We start from the raw sequence: 17,222 nt of genomic DNA, 5'->3' as shown, positions 1-17,222 counted from the left end.
TTAAACCAAACAGCATCAAGCAAGAATCCTAACAGTGTGGCCAAAATCTGCAAAACCAGCAACTGCATAAAAACAGCACTTTTTTGTGTTTTGCCCTCAAACAAGTTAAAAGTAAACCCTCGGTATTGTCTTATTAAAGTGCCACTGCTGATGTGGTTCCTCGTTTGACTTTGTAACATAGTTGGCCATTCACAGCATATGAATTATGTTTCCTATCTTTGATTATTAGTACTCATTGGAGCTTTTATTGGAAGGCTCTTTAAACCTGGAGTCATACTAGTGCAAAACACACTGCTAGTCCTGCTATGATGATACCAGCAATGCTACACAGGAATGCAAATTATAGAAATTCAAAAGTACTCCTGCATCTTTTATTTTTGCTAATTCCATGTACAATATCATGCCTTTGTAGCCAGACTGTAATCTTTACATTTTAATGTAAAATATAATCAGACATATTATTAAACCCATTGCCCCATTTCATGTTTTATAAACAGTTTATTAAATCTTAGTATTCTTAGCTTCTGTTTTTAGTTTATTTTTAGTTTATTTGACTCAATTCAGATGAAAAAAACAAGCTCACAGGTTTGCTCTAAGTAGCAGTAACCCACTACACCACTACAAAGTCAGCGGCACATACAAACAACAGCAGTTTTTTTTTTTTTTTTTAAATTTTAAGTTGTAAAATACGATGAGATGGGTTTTTCCTAACAACATTAACCTGAGTTAAAAGTAGAAAAACAAGCAGCCTTTTAAAAAATTCCCGCAAAGTTATATAATGACAGAAAATATTTAATGCTTAGACGATACACCCTTCAGATTTCTGCACATCTGATAACAATCTTTAAACGCATGCAGTCAAGCACATATATTAAATGCTTTTTAGTCATCCTTGAAAATAGTCCCTCAGACCATGGTAGACCTCATTTAGCCTGTTGCTCATGTAATAGCATAGAAAAATAAAACTAATAATGCTACATACTTGGCTAAATCAACATTTCCCTCTTTGATTTGTTCAGTAAATATTTCGTGGAGATATAACTGTCAGGGTCAGGACAAAGGGGAAACATTAACGGTGCTGTTCACTTCTTTGATCTCGTGTTCAGTGGGTAGATGTGCACAGCCATAGAGATGAAGCACCTTCAGCCTAAAAGGAGACAAACATGGAACCAGATCATAGGTGCCAGCATGCATTTTTCATATTTTGTAACTACAGAAAGACATTTGATTTGGGTATAGATTGCTCCTTTATTCTGCCATGTCACTCACTTATTAGATCACTAGCAGCTGACTTTCATATTTTCTAATAATTTCCACCAAATAGATCATCATTGCATTAATTACTGCAGTGCTGACATGCTTTATTTTCATGGTCAGTTACAGTGTGCTCATGATAAGATGGAAGGAAAGTCTTTTTTTTGCAACTTTCGTAACTGTCATATGCTACGAAAACATCACAGAGTTTCACACTGCATAATCATGTCTCAGCATGTAATTTGTTTAGTGTGGCACTCATATATGTTTTTACACTCGTATGAACTTCTAAAAGATTGTTCAATTGAATTTAGGAGACAGATACAACATAATGAGCAGAGTGTCAACTCAGGCAGACCCATTAAAGGGAGCCCACAGTCCTGTGACATCAGCTGACCTCGGTGCCTATCCTCAATATTTGATGGCTCAGCTGATATCCTTCTGCACATATTATTAGGGCATTTTATAAAAGGTTCACTATTTAAGTTGTCCCAGTCTCCCCGCTACATCCCCGATTCTCCTTTTCGTTTGACACAGCTTCACCAGATGCTACTAGATAAACTACAGTCCACCCAGAAAGTACTTTTTTTACACATTTGATTGTGTTACAGCCTTATTCTACACACACTGCCCATCATTGATAAACATAATTTATATATGAGCTAATTATAATTTTATCCTGTAAAAGGTCATGGGGGGTGAACCTAATGTGTTCGTGTGTGCTACATTTAGAACTGCAACAGTGGAAAACCTTTGACATTTAAATATGTAGAGAAATGAATAGAAATTGAGTTTGAAAGCGTGTGAAGAGCAGCTACTACAACCTTCTGAAACACTGTATTGATACGTCCTTGTGTTCATTCTGCTCAGTGGAATTGATGGCAGTACACAGTGACTCTGCATTTTGTGCAGAGTATAAAGAAACATCTTTGAATGTATGTTTTTACCTCTTGCAATGATGGCAAAGCTTCAGTATTTTCTTTACGGTGATGTGGCAGAAACTGAGTTTGATGGTATGAAGATGTCTGTTGCAGTAATTTGCTAGCAGAGAAACCCTGGGTCACATCATGCATGCACAACACACACACACACACACACACACACACACACACACACACACACCCATTATGTATGTAGCAGCAACACCAACACTGCTTTAGCTGTCAAGTTTTTGGTTGGAGCAGACAGAATCCATTCAGGTGAGGGTTCACTTGTTCGTCACTAACACTGACACTAGCACATTGATCACATGTGGTGAGATGTGCTTTGTACCCTCTGTTTCCGGTGCTGGTGGAGCTGAGATCCAGCTGCTGAAGTCTTGTGCAGCCCAGAGCCAAAGACTGAACACCTGCATCTGTTACTGCTTTACAGCCACTCACATCAACAGCTCTAACTCACACAAACAAAAACCCACATGGATATCATAGATGTTAATTGTTAATATGTCAAGTATGAAAATATGAATTTAACTTTTTATTTTCTAAAGTAAAACATATTTTTTATACAGTTCCTCTGGATTTTTTATTTTATTTTTTGCTTTTAACTGGTCAAACAAACCCACTCTCCTGAAATGTTGTGATTGACTTTAAGGCCGGTTTTTATTGATAAGAACACCGCTGGCAACGCTTGGTTCTTATTAATTATGTGCACTTTGCTTCCCTTTGCATATGTGTGGATACCTGATACAAGGCGAATATTTGCTGATGCTATGCAGTGTCAGGTCAGTAACTCCAGGACAGGAACTGAAGGACAGACTCTGAAGTTCAATGCAGTTCTGGAGCAAAGTATCAACTATGGCATGAGTGACCTGTTAGCGGCAGGGACTACGTTTAGAGCACTATTAAAGACAGAGCTGCAACTCCATAAACATTCAATGTGTAGATTCAAATTGAGTCACAGAAAACTATCCACCTGTAGTCCTGTGAGATTCAGTGAAATGAGACTTTTGAGCCGTGCTGTCAACCCAGTGAGGCTGTTTACGGTGATTTTTGGCACTCGTCCGATGTTTAGATGCTGAAGGCCGGGGCACATCTGGATATGAAGACATGCAGAAATGTACAAGGAGTTACTTTTTCACATGCTAAATCATGTTTAGTAAATGAAGCTCTGCAGAGCATCATAGTTTTTTTTATTTTATATTAATAGTATGTGTTTTTAACTGTTATATCAAAATTTAGCACCTCATATACTGTCTGTAGCCAGGATGAAGTAAGGAACTGACAGCCAAACACCTCCAACCTGCGCAGGCTAAAAGACAATGTTGTAAACACCAAAAACAACAACATGACAATCTTGATGTGGTGGTTATTTAATGTCCTTCTGATAATCACATCTCATTCTTCACGAGACGAAGCGGTATTTATTTCAAATAATAAAAACATTCGGTGTCCAGGAATTCAAACTAAGCTTAAAATAAGGATTGCGAGGATTAACTAAGGATTATCTCAAACATAAGAGCAGCGTCTTTCGAGGCTTAGACTTGAGAATGTGAGGTGTCAGCCACTACAAGCCGTTATCAGAATAACATTATAATTTTTCTCTTTGATGCAATTCTCACAACTCCTCCAGTTATTAATTCAGTTAAGTCAGAGGTTTCAAGGCCTTTTATGCCAGTGGCCACAACAGCCCACTGTGATCTTAAGTGGGCTGGACCGATGAAAATCCCCTTTCTGTCAGTGCAAAGACATTTAATTCCTGCAATATCTCAATAGAAGAAAAAGAAGTGCAAATTTAACAGTGCCCTGAAATTCTCTGTCTGACAGAGAGACTGTATTTCATGTCTGAAGTGTAATTCATATTTCAACTTGACTAAACTAAAACTCATCTGACAACCACTTGAAGACATCCCCCCAAAAAACCCTTCATGCACGATATTTACAAAGACAGTTTATCCAGAGACAAACATGCACGTGCATTATGGGACACTTTCTAACCCCCACCTAAGCCTACAGTGTAGCATGAGTTACACCACCATTAGCAGTAAATGTGTTAATAGGGAAGGATTCTGACCTGTCTTTGTGTTTCAGGACAAGTTCTTTCAGAGGGGCATCAGTGACATGACAGCCATTCAGGACAACAGATTTTAGGCTATAGAAGAAGAAACAAAGTTATCCGCCCATGTCAGATTCTTTATCTGGTATTATAACAGAGGTTAAGAAACTGGATGGACTGATTTCAACAAACACTTGGCATCAGTGGGAAGGGAAACTTAACAGTAATAAAACTCAGGCAAAACCAAACTCATGGAAGTGCGAACATCTACCAGTTGTGGATGGATGCATGGATGGACAGACCCACAAATATGAAGATATAATATTTTCACCATACAACATGGCCTTCCTTACTCTGAGCACAGTAAACAATTCAACATGTAAAACATATTTTTCACTTCACTAAGATAAAAATAACAAGAAGTCAATTATACACAACCTGTGATCAGCACAAAAATCATCCCTTCATCATTTAAAATGATGACATTTTTTGGAGTGAAGGTTTTTACTTTGTTAGAGGTTTAGAGGTTAGGTCAAGGCAGTTAGTGGGAGTTGTTAGGGTCACTGTAACATCCTCCTGTGTGTGTGTGTGTACTTGTTTAAATGTCTTCATGAGGACCATAAATTGGCCTCTCACTGTATTCATGGGGACCAACAGTCAATGTGGGGACTAAATCCCGGATTTCATGAATTTGAAGGCATGCTTAAAATGTTGTATTTAGGTTATGGTTATAATTAGGTCATGGTTACTCAGTAAGCCGTGAAAACAAACATATGTGTGTGTTTACTGACCCTTTTCTGTAATCCGTCAGAGCCTTCACTCCTGTGTCTGTTGCTCCACTCCAGCTTACATCCACACTAGTCACGTGATCACAGCACTGACTAATCACTGACAACATTTGATCACCATGGAGACCAGGACCAGTACAACTTGTGACCCTGAGTTCCTGAAATGATCGCATGACTTTATATTCACGATATTTGCACTGCTGTCACAAAGTACTGATGTAAGCCGCAAAATATCACATTTTACACACTTTACATCTATGAGACTTGTGACCAGTGATGGAAGATGCATTCAGAGTTTGGGTTTAATAAAAAAGTGTCAGCACAAAAAATAGATAATGAATGTGATTTTTTTACATAACAGTCAGACACAACTCTAAGTTATTTTCACAGCCTTTCAGCAGAACTTCCAATCCTTCATGCCACCTCTGCATGATTATCATTTAGTTATTTACTCTATTGAATCATATTTTTGTATTACTTTTCTTGTTATTGGATTTTTTTTTTTTTTTACCTTAAGCGAATTCCTACACAGTGAGAAAAACATCTGCAGCCCACTGGAGCAGACAGAGAGGTCACTGCAGCTATACAGAAACAAACTTCGAGGACAACGTCTGCCCACACACAGCAACCACTGGTCAGTTAAAGCCGAGTTTTCAAGCCTTAGATTTTTCCCTTGAAGGAGGAGTAAAACATAAACTTTTGTTTAATGTAAGCAGCTTTTTTGTTCATTCAAAACTCTGAACTGTAGTTTCTATGCATGACTGTGCAGGTCAGTGTAATCATGTATATGTTTGTTCAGGGAGCAGTAGAGCACACACCAGCTGGAAGCTCTTACATCATGAGAACGTACCATGTGCTGCTACTTGGAAAAGTTTAGAAAATCCCTCTGACATCTGTCCTGTGTTTGATCTGAATTTTAGCAGAATGATACTAAAATCTAGCTGAAGTGTTTACCAAACTACAGGTTCACTCACACAGTGAGTGATCAGATGCCAGTGCATGCAGGCGGTGGCAGACCTGCACCACTATGGATAAATCCCTATGAGGCAGCAGAGACAGGATGAACAGCCACACCTCATCAGGCAAACACAACCAGCGGTCTCTTACAGGGACGCCTGCTGACTAGCAGGTGTAACAACACCACAACATGCAAAACAGAAAGTAGAGGGATTATTTTAACAAGACACTGTGAAATGTTACAACCAATGTTAAGATTTTTACATTAAAACACCAGATAGACTTGGGTTTAAAAAACTGTTTAAAAAAAAGGCTAAAACTATGTGTGCATGTAGTAAAGATTTCCTACCTGGTATTCAAAGGTATTGTCCATACTGACATCCGTGGCAGAGTCTGTAAGTGTGAATGAAAGTTACACATTATATTCTGATGTAAAAACAGCGCTAATTCTGAGCATTTACTTGGTTAAAAAGTGAAACGCATAAGTAAACATTATATTGGCTTGTTAACCAGAATGTCTGATAAAGAGTAAAATGAATTATACATAAGTTTCAACAGTTGGAGCAAATTTGTCATGTGAGATGTTGGTGACTGAGCTTTCCTTTGATCTTCTGTTTTTTATAGCACTTTATCATCTTTTTGCAGTTTTGTCTGTAATTTTGATGTCAAGCTTACACTCACATGATATAAGTCCAGAGTCATCATGATGAAGAGTGTGTGTCTGTACAGGTCGCGGGATCAGATTCAGTTTCTTTGTGTACTTGATTGGTTGTTGATGTCTGCAGGAGACAAAGGGTGAAATTCAACTTCTCATCATCACACACTAGACAAAATTATTTGGCTATTAAAATTAAAATTTGGTTCATATGCCCTTAGATAAGAAGAGAAAAGTGTACATCAGGAGAGCGTAGACGTCTGGGGAAACTTAACAAGTTTTTCTAGTATAAACTTGTTCAAAGGTTATAAACAACTCTCCACACACTAAATTAGCTAACCTTGGAAATCTTTCTCCCAGTGAATTATCAGTGAGGATCCAGCGAGCTCTATCTCCAGCTCTATTTTTTGGATCTTTGAGAATCCTCTGATGGTCTGTACTGTCTGGATGATGTCTAATCCTGTTTTGAAGCAAACCTAACCACAGACACAAGAGGGGGGAAATACATATTAGCAAACTGCTTAAACCTTTTCATCTCAGCATTCCTTGAATTACAGTATTTATTTGTAAAAAGCCCTTGGCACCTTGTTGTAGAGCACTTATGAGTTATAAATAACTCCATGACAGGCTGATTTGTTCTTCCAAGGATAGAAGTGAGGAAATTTAGTTTTTGATAAGAAACAAAAAAGAAATGAAAAGCCAAACGTTAATGTCCAAATGTAAAACTTGATCATTTTTTTTTTGTCCTGTTTATCTCATAACCTAAGGGTTCATTTTATGACAAAGTGAAAGCATCTTGACACTTGATAGTAATAATTAGCAATGCCACATTTTTAATCTTTTGAAACAATTTAAACTATAGCATTTTAAAGAAACACCCATCCATCTGTCTTCTTCTACAGATGGATGGATTTGGATGGTCTTGGTTTGACTGGAGCCCTTTCCAGCTGTCATAGGGTGAGGGATGATGAGGTACACTCTGGACAGGTTGCCAGAGACAGTCATTCACACTCATGTTCACATCTAGGGCCAGTTTAGAGTCAGTAATTAGCCTAACCTGCACATATTTGGGCCGTGGGCAAAAGCCAGAGAACAAGGAGAGAACATGCCAGGAGAGACTCCACACAGAAATGCTCCAGTTAGCTGGTGGATTCAATCCCAGGACCTTCTTGCCACCACACCACTGTGCTAACTGGACTGTTATTTATTAGATTTTTCATCATCATTTATTGTTATCCTGTTAAACCCATATTTTACTGTTTTAAATTGTTGTGTAATAAACTAGTTCTTTTACATATAATCTAATTGACTATAGCTTGAAATATTAAACTAATACAGTTTTTTAATATTCTTTTTAAATTCTGTAATTTTGATGTGGATTCACTGGAAAATCCAAATTTTCCAACTATATCTTGTCTTTTAAAGGGTTAAAGGAACTGAGTAACAAGACTCAAACATCAAGACAAGAGGACTCCATATGAATGGAAATTAACTAAATTAGCAAGGATAAATAAAACAAGAAAACTCAGTAGTAAGCTTGACATGCAGGAAAGACAGATGGAAAACAGAGGAAAACAAGAAATTATTCATTAAAATTCAAGCTATAACTGGAACAAAGAACTAAAGACTCAAAATACTGAGAAAATAAAAGAAGATTAAAAGGAAAATAATAAACAAACTAAAGGCCAAAATACAAGGTCCATAAACTCTAAACTCAGGGTCCAAACACCCCCGGACCATCAACACACGTCGACTGATTGCATACAACATATATAACGATTTCCATACCTGGGTTAGAAACAGGAGCAGCATCCTTCTCCACACAGTACACATCACCTGGCTTGTTCTCATCATTCGAGGCTCTCTCTTCTGCAGTTTCCTTCATAAAAGCTGTAGGTGTTTGCTTCACAGTCAAATTGCTGCAAGATTTAGCACTTCTATATTCGCTAGGAGTTTTCTTGGTGCCATGTGAGCTCCTCTCCTCTGCGCTTTCTGCTGCGGTGGCTCTTTTGCTTCCTGTGTTGTTAACCTGTTTTTTAATCTCAGGATTTGTGATGTAAGAGTTCAGTTCAAAGCAAGGCCCCGGACAAGCTGGAGCTTTAACATAATCGCCCATTTCTCCAGATGTCATCCCCTCTTTCACAGGTGACTCAGGCTTGAAATGCTGGCTTATTCTGAGGTGATTTAGCTGAGCCACACATAGCTGGTACTGCTCATACACACTCAAGTTTAATGACGATTTCAAGGGATGGATAAAATGGGAATTAGCTGTTTTTGCCATCTGCTCAGGTATCATCTCTGGCTCAGCGAGGCTTATTTGACTATGTGTGTGATCTGAGCTGGATTCCTGTTCTTTTCTATAATTTGATCTGAACCACTGCAGAGATATCTGTTAGCCCAGTCCAACACATGCCTGAGCTTCTGCTGCTCGCTGAAGAGAGAGTCACTGAGAAGATGAAGGCTCAGCTCCTGGTTGATACTCTGCCTACAATTCCCAACATCCTCCAGGAGTTCAGACACAGCACCTTTTGTTGTAGTATTTAGATCTGGCATTTGAAAAGACGTCTCTTCTCCAGTTGCATCCATTATTGCATGCTTTAGTATTTCGCCTTCCTGTGTACACCTTAATATGTTCTCTGTAAACGATCAAGTTATTTATATTAATGGCAGAACAGTCCTGTTTATTAGAAGCAAAACAAATGTTTAATGCACGCACTATGCAAAACATATTGAACACATCAACATAAAATACGCTGAAAAAGTCACCCCTCATTTCTTTATATTTTGCTAGGACAATGGGAGATCATGTTCAATGGGGGTCATGTTGAAGAATGAAGTTGTTTCCAATCAAATGCTTTTCAGAAAGTTTTACAAAGTGTATCAAAATTTGATGGCACTTTTCGGCATTCACAGTTTCATCAGTTAAGAAGACATTGTTAATACAACTGCTTGAAATACACTCCTAAACCATTAAATAGCCTCCACCATGTTTTACTGATGGCTGTAGATACTCACTGTTGTGCATGTTTTCTGACCTCCGTCATACATACTGACAACAGTTTCAACCATGAATGTCAAATCTGGATTCCATCCATTTCCTTCTACCTATCTAGTTCAGGGTAGCAGCTGGGTGGGAGTCTATGCCAGCTTTCATGGGGTAGAGGAAGGATACACCCTGGACAGGTTTCCAATCTATCAAGAGAGAGATAAAATCCACATTTATACCCGTGGTCAGTGTGGAATCATCATTTAATCTAACAGCCAGGGGCAGGCCGGAGCAGCTGGAGACGATACGCAGACTTCACAAAGAAAGGCTGGAGGATTCAAACCCAGGATATTCTTGGTCTGAGGTGAAAGTGCTAACTACAGCATTGTGCTACCAAAAATTTAGATTTGTTTCTCCATTAGACTTGTTCCACTGATTTTCAGTCCAGTTCTAGTGTCATTTGGCGTACCTCAGCCTTTTGCCCGTTTACTCTTTTTACAAATGGCTTCTTGATAACCAACCCTCCACTTGTTTGTGAATGTGTGATTGGTCCACTTGGAGTTTTTCTGTTTCTTTTTTTTTATTTAAACGCAAACTGTTTGATATTTTGCAACGACCCTGATGAAGGCCACAAGCCGAATCGCATTGGTCACCTAATAAAGTTGTTCCCTAATACTTCAAGTGTCGCTGGAGTCTTCACATCATCCAACCTTTCACTGAGACTGTTTCCAATCAGGCTTTGGTGAACAGCAGCTGGATCAACTAAGGGAAAAATACATCTCTCAGATCTTTTGCTTTTTCCTGTTTCTTACAGACACAACTTTCAGATACTGTTCATTTACTGCAGCTAGTTTTTTAAGCCTGCAGTTTCTTCTTTTGTCCTCTGCTTGTCCAGTTTCCTGGTTTTTTTTTTTTTTGTTTGTTTTTTTGGGCAGAGACACCGTGCATCAATCAAAAATATGCCAGGTTTTTGGCTAATAGCTTGTTGGGAAATACCTTGTTGGTGCAAATTATACTATCAGACTGCATTATCACACAACCCTGGTTTACTGAAAAAGCGGCCAATGTCAAAAAAACCCAAACCAAATAAAAAAAACTCAAAAAGCCTGGAGAACTTTAGATGAAGATAGAAGAAACAAGAAACAAGTGTTGCTCTCCAACATCCACTCTAAGAATTACATGGTTTGGCTATTTTTGCCACAAAAACAACAGCTTTAGTTTGAACCAGTTTAAGAGAATAATCACTCTTACCCAGAACTCTTTCCCGGCTTGTATTTTGATAGCTCCAGCCATGGAAAACATAAGTAGCATCTAAAACACATGAAGCTCAGGCTGCAGTAAAGCTCTGAACACACCCATGGAAGTCTTGTGTTGCTCACACAAATATCACCATAGAGATCTCAACACAAGCTGCAGCAACTCCTTTTTACCACAGGAGGGAGGCAAATCTCTGACAAATTGGGAACATGATTTATTAGGATATTAGCAGGAATAACTCGCACAGTAATAACAACATTTCAATGTATGTTCATCAGGGAGCTTTATTGTGGCAGTATTAACATATAAAACAAACCATGTTTTCTGTTATAACATACAAACATTCAAAATGTTCACTTCACAAAGTTCATAAGGCTTGGTTGTCCCAGTAGAGAGGGGGGGTCGTTACTCGAGGGATGGTTTTCCCCTTTTTTTCTGACTCTTCCTAAATCAAATCTCCCAGAGTTTATTATTAAAAGTGACAAAATGACAAAAAAGAAACAACAAAATGATTTGACTAACTGATAAAACAACAAAACAATCAGATTTAACAATAACAATCAAAACAATACAGGGACCGTGCAAGAGATTCTGCTACTACTGTACATGCCCACACAACACTGAAATAATATACAGTTTATTTAGCTCTACCATGTGATGTCCAGTAGTTTTGCATATAGTAGACCTGAGTTCAAATATTTAAAATCTTAAATAAATGAATTAAAACATGTATTAGTGTATTCGGTTGTGTATAGTAGTTTTAAACAATCTGATTTCCAAGTGTTAGTTAAGCATTTTTGCTGTTAACTTTCCAGATATGTAGACAGGCAGTTAAATTTAAGGTTTGTAAATACTTGACTCATGCCGGTATCTTCTGAATTTGCACTTAGACGTGACATCAAATTGTATGTGATTTTTTTTTACTTTACTATTTTTTTCTTTATCACAGTTTTCTTTATAATTAGGCAACAAAAGTTGTTCTCCCAGTCCATCCTGTATGGTGTTTGTCAATAGCAGAAACCCAAGTTCTGTAGCTAAAAAAAAGAGCTGAAAGTGGTTCAATTCCCCTTTTCTTAAAGGGTGTTAATGTATAAATGAGCTACAGACTAACATAGTGCTACAGTATCAAATAGACCCCAAAGGCCTTTCTGTTGTTTGCAATGAGTCAGTGGTTGATTCTAATTTTCTAGTTACAAACTAAAGATCTGAGCAAGTTGGAATTAATACTTTACAATTAGTGAGATTAAATTCATTTCTGTGAAGTGAAAGTGAATGAAATCTAGCCTTGCTAATGGCATCAGTGGCTAATATGCTAGCATGCTCTGTTAGCAATGAGGTCTGGTTTTAATGATGTACAAGCACACAGCAAAAGCACAATGTAGCTAACTAGAGGAGCTACTCTTCATCTGATGAGAATATTACTTAAGTTAACACAGTTAGCAACCACCTGTAGTCTATGTTGAGAAGTGAGTGACTAAAATTAAGTCCAAAGATCACTGCAAAGTGGTTTTTGGTTTCAAAAAGATCATCAGTTTCTCCTCTTGGTAAAAACACAGAGAACATGCATTTATCTATGATGGTTGAGACAGCCAAGCCTGTAATCTACAGTGGATTGCTTTACACAGACAAGACACACAGAGGAAAGAAAGAAAGGAAATCTTTTTCTTTTGCCACAGCTATAAACACAGTATTTACAGATGAAGGGCATGCAACTTGCACTGAGAGGTCAGCAAAAGGAACCAAAAAAGATAGATTCCCTGGTTTAACTGCAGGAAGGTGGAGCACAGAAATAAAGAACCAAGGCCTGCATCTTTAGAGCCGTGAAGAGTCTTTTAATCTGTGGTGAATCTCTTGAGCACTTTGATGCCTGTGCATACACGCTATGAAGACAGAGATGATGGTGATCATTTAGCAGTGCATACAGATCAGCTTTGTTCACTCGAGTGAAGGCATTTAAAAAAAAATAAAATCTCAGAATCTGCAGCGTTAGATGCAAACATCTTCATCAGAGTCATTTGGCCCTTTGCTCAGTTTCACCTTTGAAACTCAGTGCATGTGCTGTAGTAGGAAAATAAATGCTTTGTCCTCAAATAAACTTGTTCCTGTTGTTACTGCATATCTGCTATATATGCATAAAGCTTGTTAATGCATAAAGTCCACAGTTACACGACAACACAGCTGATAACATGAGGCAGAATAAATAGAAGAGAATGTGAGGGCTGTGCACTGCAGAAGCCTCTGTAGCAGCTCACTTACAAAGAGTACGAGGAGTGGAAAAATCAACTTTAAGTGATGATTTTGTAATAGACCCTCGAGACTGGCTAGAAATTATACTGTGTTGCCATTCCCAGTTGTGATAGTAGTGCAATGAGCATTGAAGTTTATCTATGAAGGCCAAACTGCACGTACAGGCTCTCAGAGAAGGAGTTTTGTGTAGTATTTTAATGAAACTGACATGGATGCATACATTAGTTATGTGAAATTATGCTACAACAACACAGACAGTCAGCCAACATATTAATGTCTAACTTCACCTACAGTGCTTGGTTATTCTAAATAGCAAGACATATGAGATAAAGGTTATGGATAAATTACATGGTGTGTATATGCATGTTTTTTTTTATTAATGACTTTTTAATTTTTTAACATAAACTGCATAAATGCCCTTTCCTGAGAAGTTGATCCAAATCAAACTACATTTCGGACACAACTACATCTGTTTTCATTTGATCTGAAGCCATTTAGCATCACTTTCATTCAGAGTCACTATGTCGTAACAGACAGCCATCGTCACAGGTTCAACCAACAAGTTGATGGCTGTAAGGTCCAAAAAGTAAACTTTTACTTAGTGACACTTTTGAGATCATCTATACAGACAGCACACACACAGAAACCTTGACTTGCTTTATATTTGACCTCACCTTTTATACTTTCATGGCAGACAAATGTGAATAATTTCTAAAATCCTACACTCTCTGATCCAGATCAGTTTCCCTGTGTATACATATAGCAGGATGTCACTTCCAATGACTTGAGTTGATCCTAAATTTACACACCAATCAACAACAAGTTACAGTTGTGGTCAGATGTTTACATGCACTCGTCATGAAGGTCATGGCAACTTTGGGCTTTTAATGATTTCCTTGAACTGTTCTTTTCCCAGCATGGAATCAATGTACAGCAGACCGGCTGCACTATTTTGAATGTATTTTGGACTTTGTCTAATCCACACAGGGTGGACACAGGGTGTCGCTTGAATAAATAATAAATAAACTCTACCAGTTCTGCCAAGAATGGTCAGATGCCCAGCTAGAATTACAACAGACATGTTGATGGCTACCAAAAGCATGAGGTCAAGGTGCAACAAGAGATTTTCAACAAAATATTAGTCAGAGTACATCTATATATTTAAGCCTGCATACTTTTGACTTATACTTAAACTATCCCTTTGTGAATTAGAGAAAATCCAAAATAAATTGAAACTTATGCACAAAGTTTGTGTTTTTATAATCATTAAAGATGTATGTTGTAAAATCATTCCACCCTGAAAAAACTGCTCAAAGAAATCATTAAAATCCACAGATTATCATGACATTGATGATGAGTCTATGCAAACACTTACACCTGAAGTGAATAGGGACTGTTTCGCTATGAAACTGTAGGCCTTTGTGTTAATATACTTTGATATCTATCAAGTAAAGCAAATAAAGCAGTGCTGACCTGTCATCCAATATCCTTAGGTCCCAATCTGATCAAGCATTCCCAGGAAACAGAGGATCGTTAATGCTCACTCTCAGAGGATTTTGCCAGTACCTGTGGGGCCTATACAGTGCTAGGAAAGAGGTTTTAGTTTATTTGGTGACTGGTCGGGGTAAATACTTAAGCCAAATCAGAAGTATATATCCATGAACAGAACCTTAAATCTCCTCAAACCAGAATCCCATGATTCACTGTGTCTACAGTGCAACATGATACCTCTGTCTTTGGTCACATCCAAAGATAAATACTCAACATGATGCAACCACAGAAGCTTTTAGAAATGTACTCCAATGACTGTGTCTGTGACCAAACTGCTGATCTTATTCTGCAAGATTAATAACTGCAACTGCAACCGCGCCAATACATTACCTTCATGAGCGGTTTCAGGCCATTAAACGCATCACTTGTCCCACAGTGTCATTGGAGCGCACTCTTTTGAGTCAGCCACACCAACCCATCTTTAGTTTCTCCTGAAACTTATGCACAGCTCCCTGTGAAGTAGCACACTGCTGACTAATCAAAAACGAACCTCAATTCCACGATCATTTTCCCTCATAAACTTCCATGTAACCTTTTCTTCCTTTTTTCATACGTTTACCGCAGACTCTGTCCACACTGTTTGAAGATGCATGAGCGACCGTAAACTAATGAGCTAACATTTAGTTCAGATGACATTTACACTTTCATCGAAACACATTTTATCAAAGAAAACAAGCTGAGAGTTTTTCTCCGGCCTTCCTCATCTTTCCAAAATGACATCACGTAATCTGAAACAGTTGTAATCAGTGATCTGTGTAAAAGATTTGTGCTATAGCCTCTGTAGGAAAAAGCCAGGGTGCTACCAAGCCAACAACTGTTGGTGGTAGTCCTAAAAAATAGTTTCTCAACACTCACACCCTGATAAATCTCAGCAAATTCGCTTTTTTTTTGTAATCTTTTGTAAACTATTAATTTGAAAATAAGCTCAAAGTAGATCCTCTGACTGAAAAATTCCTGAAAGATCTGATCACATAAAAAGGTACAAAATGTTAAAAACAAGTTTTTTTAATTGGCATTATTATCAATATCTCTTGTTTGTTTTTTTTAAATATATATGTATATATATTTATATAATGTACCTCTGACTGTGGATGTTGTTGTTCAGTGACTAATCAATCATAGCTTTCTGCGTCCACCCACTCCGTCATGACTGACAGGCTCTGTTACCAATCAGGTGCTCCAGGGACAGGAACCAATCAGAAAGGTTTGTGGAGAGTCTCCGCATCAACTTATCAGCATCAGGAGTGAACAGCCATTCAAATTTCTTCTTTTTGTGACTTTTTCTATGTGCATTACATCCCTTTCCACAAGTTCCTCCTTGAGCATCTACTGTCCTCTACCTTTTCACTTCATCAATATCTGAAGTGTTTATCTTAACAAGTGACTAAATGCTACTATTAAAATCGTATCTCTCTCTTCCAAGCAGCAAATTACGCAGCCAAAGAGGTGAAACAAATGCTCTTGTCTCAGTGTTTTTAACTCATTTTAGGGATCCTGACAGAAATGTAATTGATTTTTTGAATGAAACATCCAACAAGAATTTTGTGAGCCAATGTAGTGTTGCATAAACTACAGTCTCATTTCATCTCTTTGGCAGACTGGTGTTTTGGCTGAATACTAGATTAAATATAAGATTAAATCACATGTTAAGACATACACTTGGATGTATTTGTTTTCCTCACAGTGCCTCTTCTCTCTGCTCTTTTTCTGAATGTCTTTTCCCTTCTCAGTCTGACCACAGGTTCTCCATGGCCATGCTGATCTTACACAGGATCCAGCGTCGGAGCGGGCAGTAATACTCGTAGTGAAACTGCTCAAACTCCGGTGTCTGCCGGATCTCATGGAGGAAGGATACGTCAATATCTGACTCCAGCAGCAGCAGCAGTGTGGGCACGGTGACAAGCAGGACCCCCATTACCACAGCGACAAAGCGGGCCACGCTCAACACGCAAGCATTGACTCTGTCATTGGATGACAGCAGGCGCAGACTGCTGGTCAGGACTCCGCTCATTCGACTTCTCGCAGCCAGGCGGGTGCGCTCATAGGCCCTGTCTCGCTCCCTCTCGGCCTCTAGCTGGGCCTGGATGTCAGGATCAGCATGGAGCTCCCTAAGCAACCTGGCGGGGCTTTGAACTGGAGAGGAGAAGAGCAAGTCGACTCCTCCCTGGCTGTCGTCCACTGGGGTGGGAAGCATGCTGGCACAGGGACTGGAGAAGAGAGAGAATAAGCAAACCTGAGCCTGAGTTCACCCAATGAATGTTACTAATGTTCAGATTCAGTGTCTGCTGAATGTCCTGAATCTCACTTATGCCTGAGAGAAACCTTTTTGCTCCTAAAATGTTAAAAACTCTAAAATTTGTCCTTTGCTAGAGAAAATGGGTTGAATTTGGAGTTTTCTTTCCAAAAACCGGCAACTGCATCCATCAAAAACACAACAATCTTTACTGTTTACACCGAACACATGAGCCAGAAAATGATCATTCAGCCGAAAGCAGCTGTTGAGGCTTTTATAATTAAAAAAAGCTGCTTTTGACAG

The 17,222-nt window shown here is 38.5% G+C and overlaps 2 protein-coding genes across 7 annotated transcripts in view; both read right to left on the bottom strand.

Annotated features, from left to right (window-relative positions):
* On the bottom strand, nt 1–11,046 carry LOC120733459. Its single transcript, XM_040031687.1, has 12 exons — nt 10,883–11,046; nt 9,661–9,837; nt 8,434–9,281; nt 6,986–7,121; nt 6,672–6,769; nt 6,340–6,383; nt 4,264–6,155; nt 3,435–3,501; nt 3,166–3,285; nt 2,934–3,061; nt 2,202–2,643; nt 1–1,147 (listed from the first exon to the last, which is right to left on the bottom strand). Exons 3-7 carry the CDS (start codon nt 8,939–8,941, stop codon nt 6,000–6,002), a joined length of 942 nt encoding a protein of 313 aa, XP_039887621.1. The 5' UTR covers nt 8,942–9,281; nt 9,661–9,837; nt 10,883–11,046; the 3' UTR covers nt 1–1,147; nt 2,202–2,643; nt 2,934–3,061; nt 3,166–3,285; nt 3,435–3,501; nt 4,264–5,999.
* A 110-nt stretch (nt 11,047–11,156) lies between these two features.
* frmd3 (FERM domain containing 3) overlaps nt 11,157–17,222 on the bottom strand; it is a 60,805-nt gene continuing 54,739 nt past the window's right edge. For all 6 annotated transcript variants that reach the window (XM_040031673.1, XM_040031675.1, XM_040031676.1 and 3 more), the window contains one exon: nt 11,157–16,893. In XM_040031673.1, the coding sequence (XP_039887607.1) occupies nt 16,413–16,893 (481 nt within the window). In that variant the 3' untranslated portion in view covers nt 11,157–16,412. The remainder of the gene's footprint in view (nt 16,894–17,222) is intronic.

This window comes from Simochromis diagramma, unplaced genomic scaffold (genome assembly GCF_900408965.1).
Source record: "Simochromis diagramma unplaced genomic scaffold, fSimDia1.1 OVJJ01000284.1, whole genome shotgun sequence".
Lineage (NCBI taxonomy): Eukaryota > Metazoa > Chordata > Actinopteri > Cichliformes > Cichlidae > Simochromis > Simochromis diagramma.
Note: the sequence above shows the minus strand (reverse complement) of the source record. Positions and strands in the feature narration are given on the sequence as shown.

Excerpts from the sequence above, each read along its gene's own strand:
- LOC120733459 (XM_040031687.1), bottom strand. The coding sequence starts at position 8,941 with ATGATACCTGAGCAGATGGCAAAAACAGCTAATTCCCATTTTATCCAT. Across the intron at positions 7,122-8,433 it reads TGCTCCTGTTTCTAACCCAG|GTTTGCTTCAAAACAGGATT; the intron begins GTATGGAAATCG and ends GTCTGTGGTTAG. Across the intron at positions 6,770-6,985 it reads CTGGGAGAAAGATTTCCAAG|ACATCAACAACCAATCAAGT; the intron begins GTTAGCTAATTT and ends TGTCTCCTGCAG.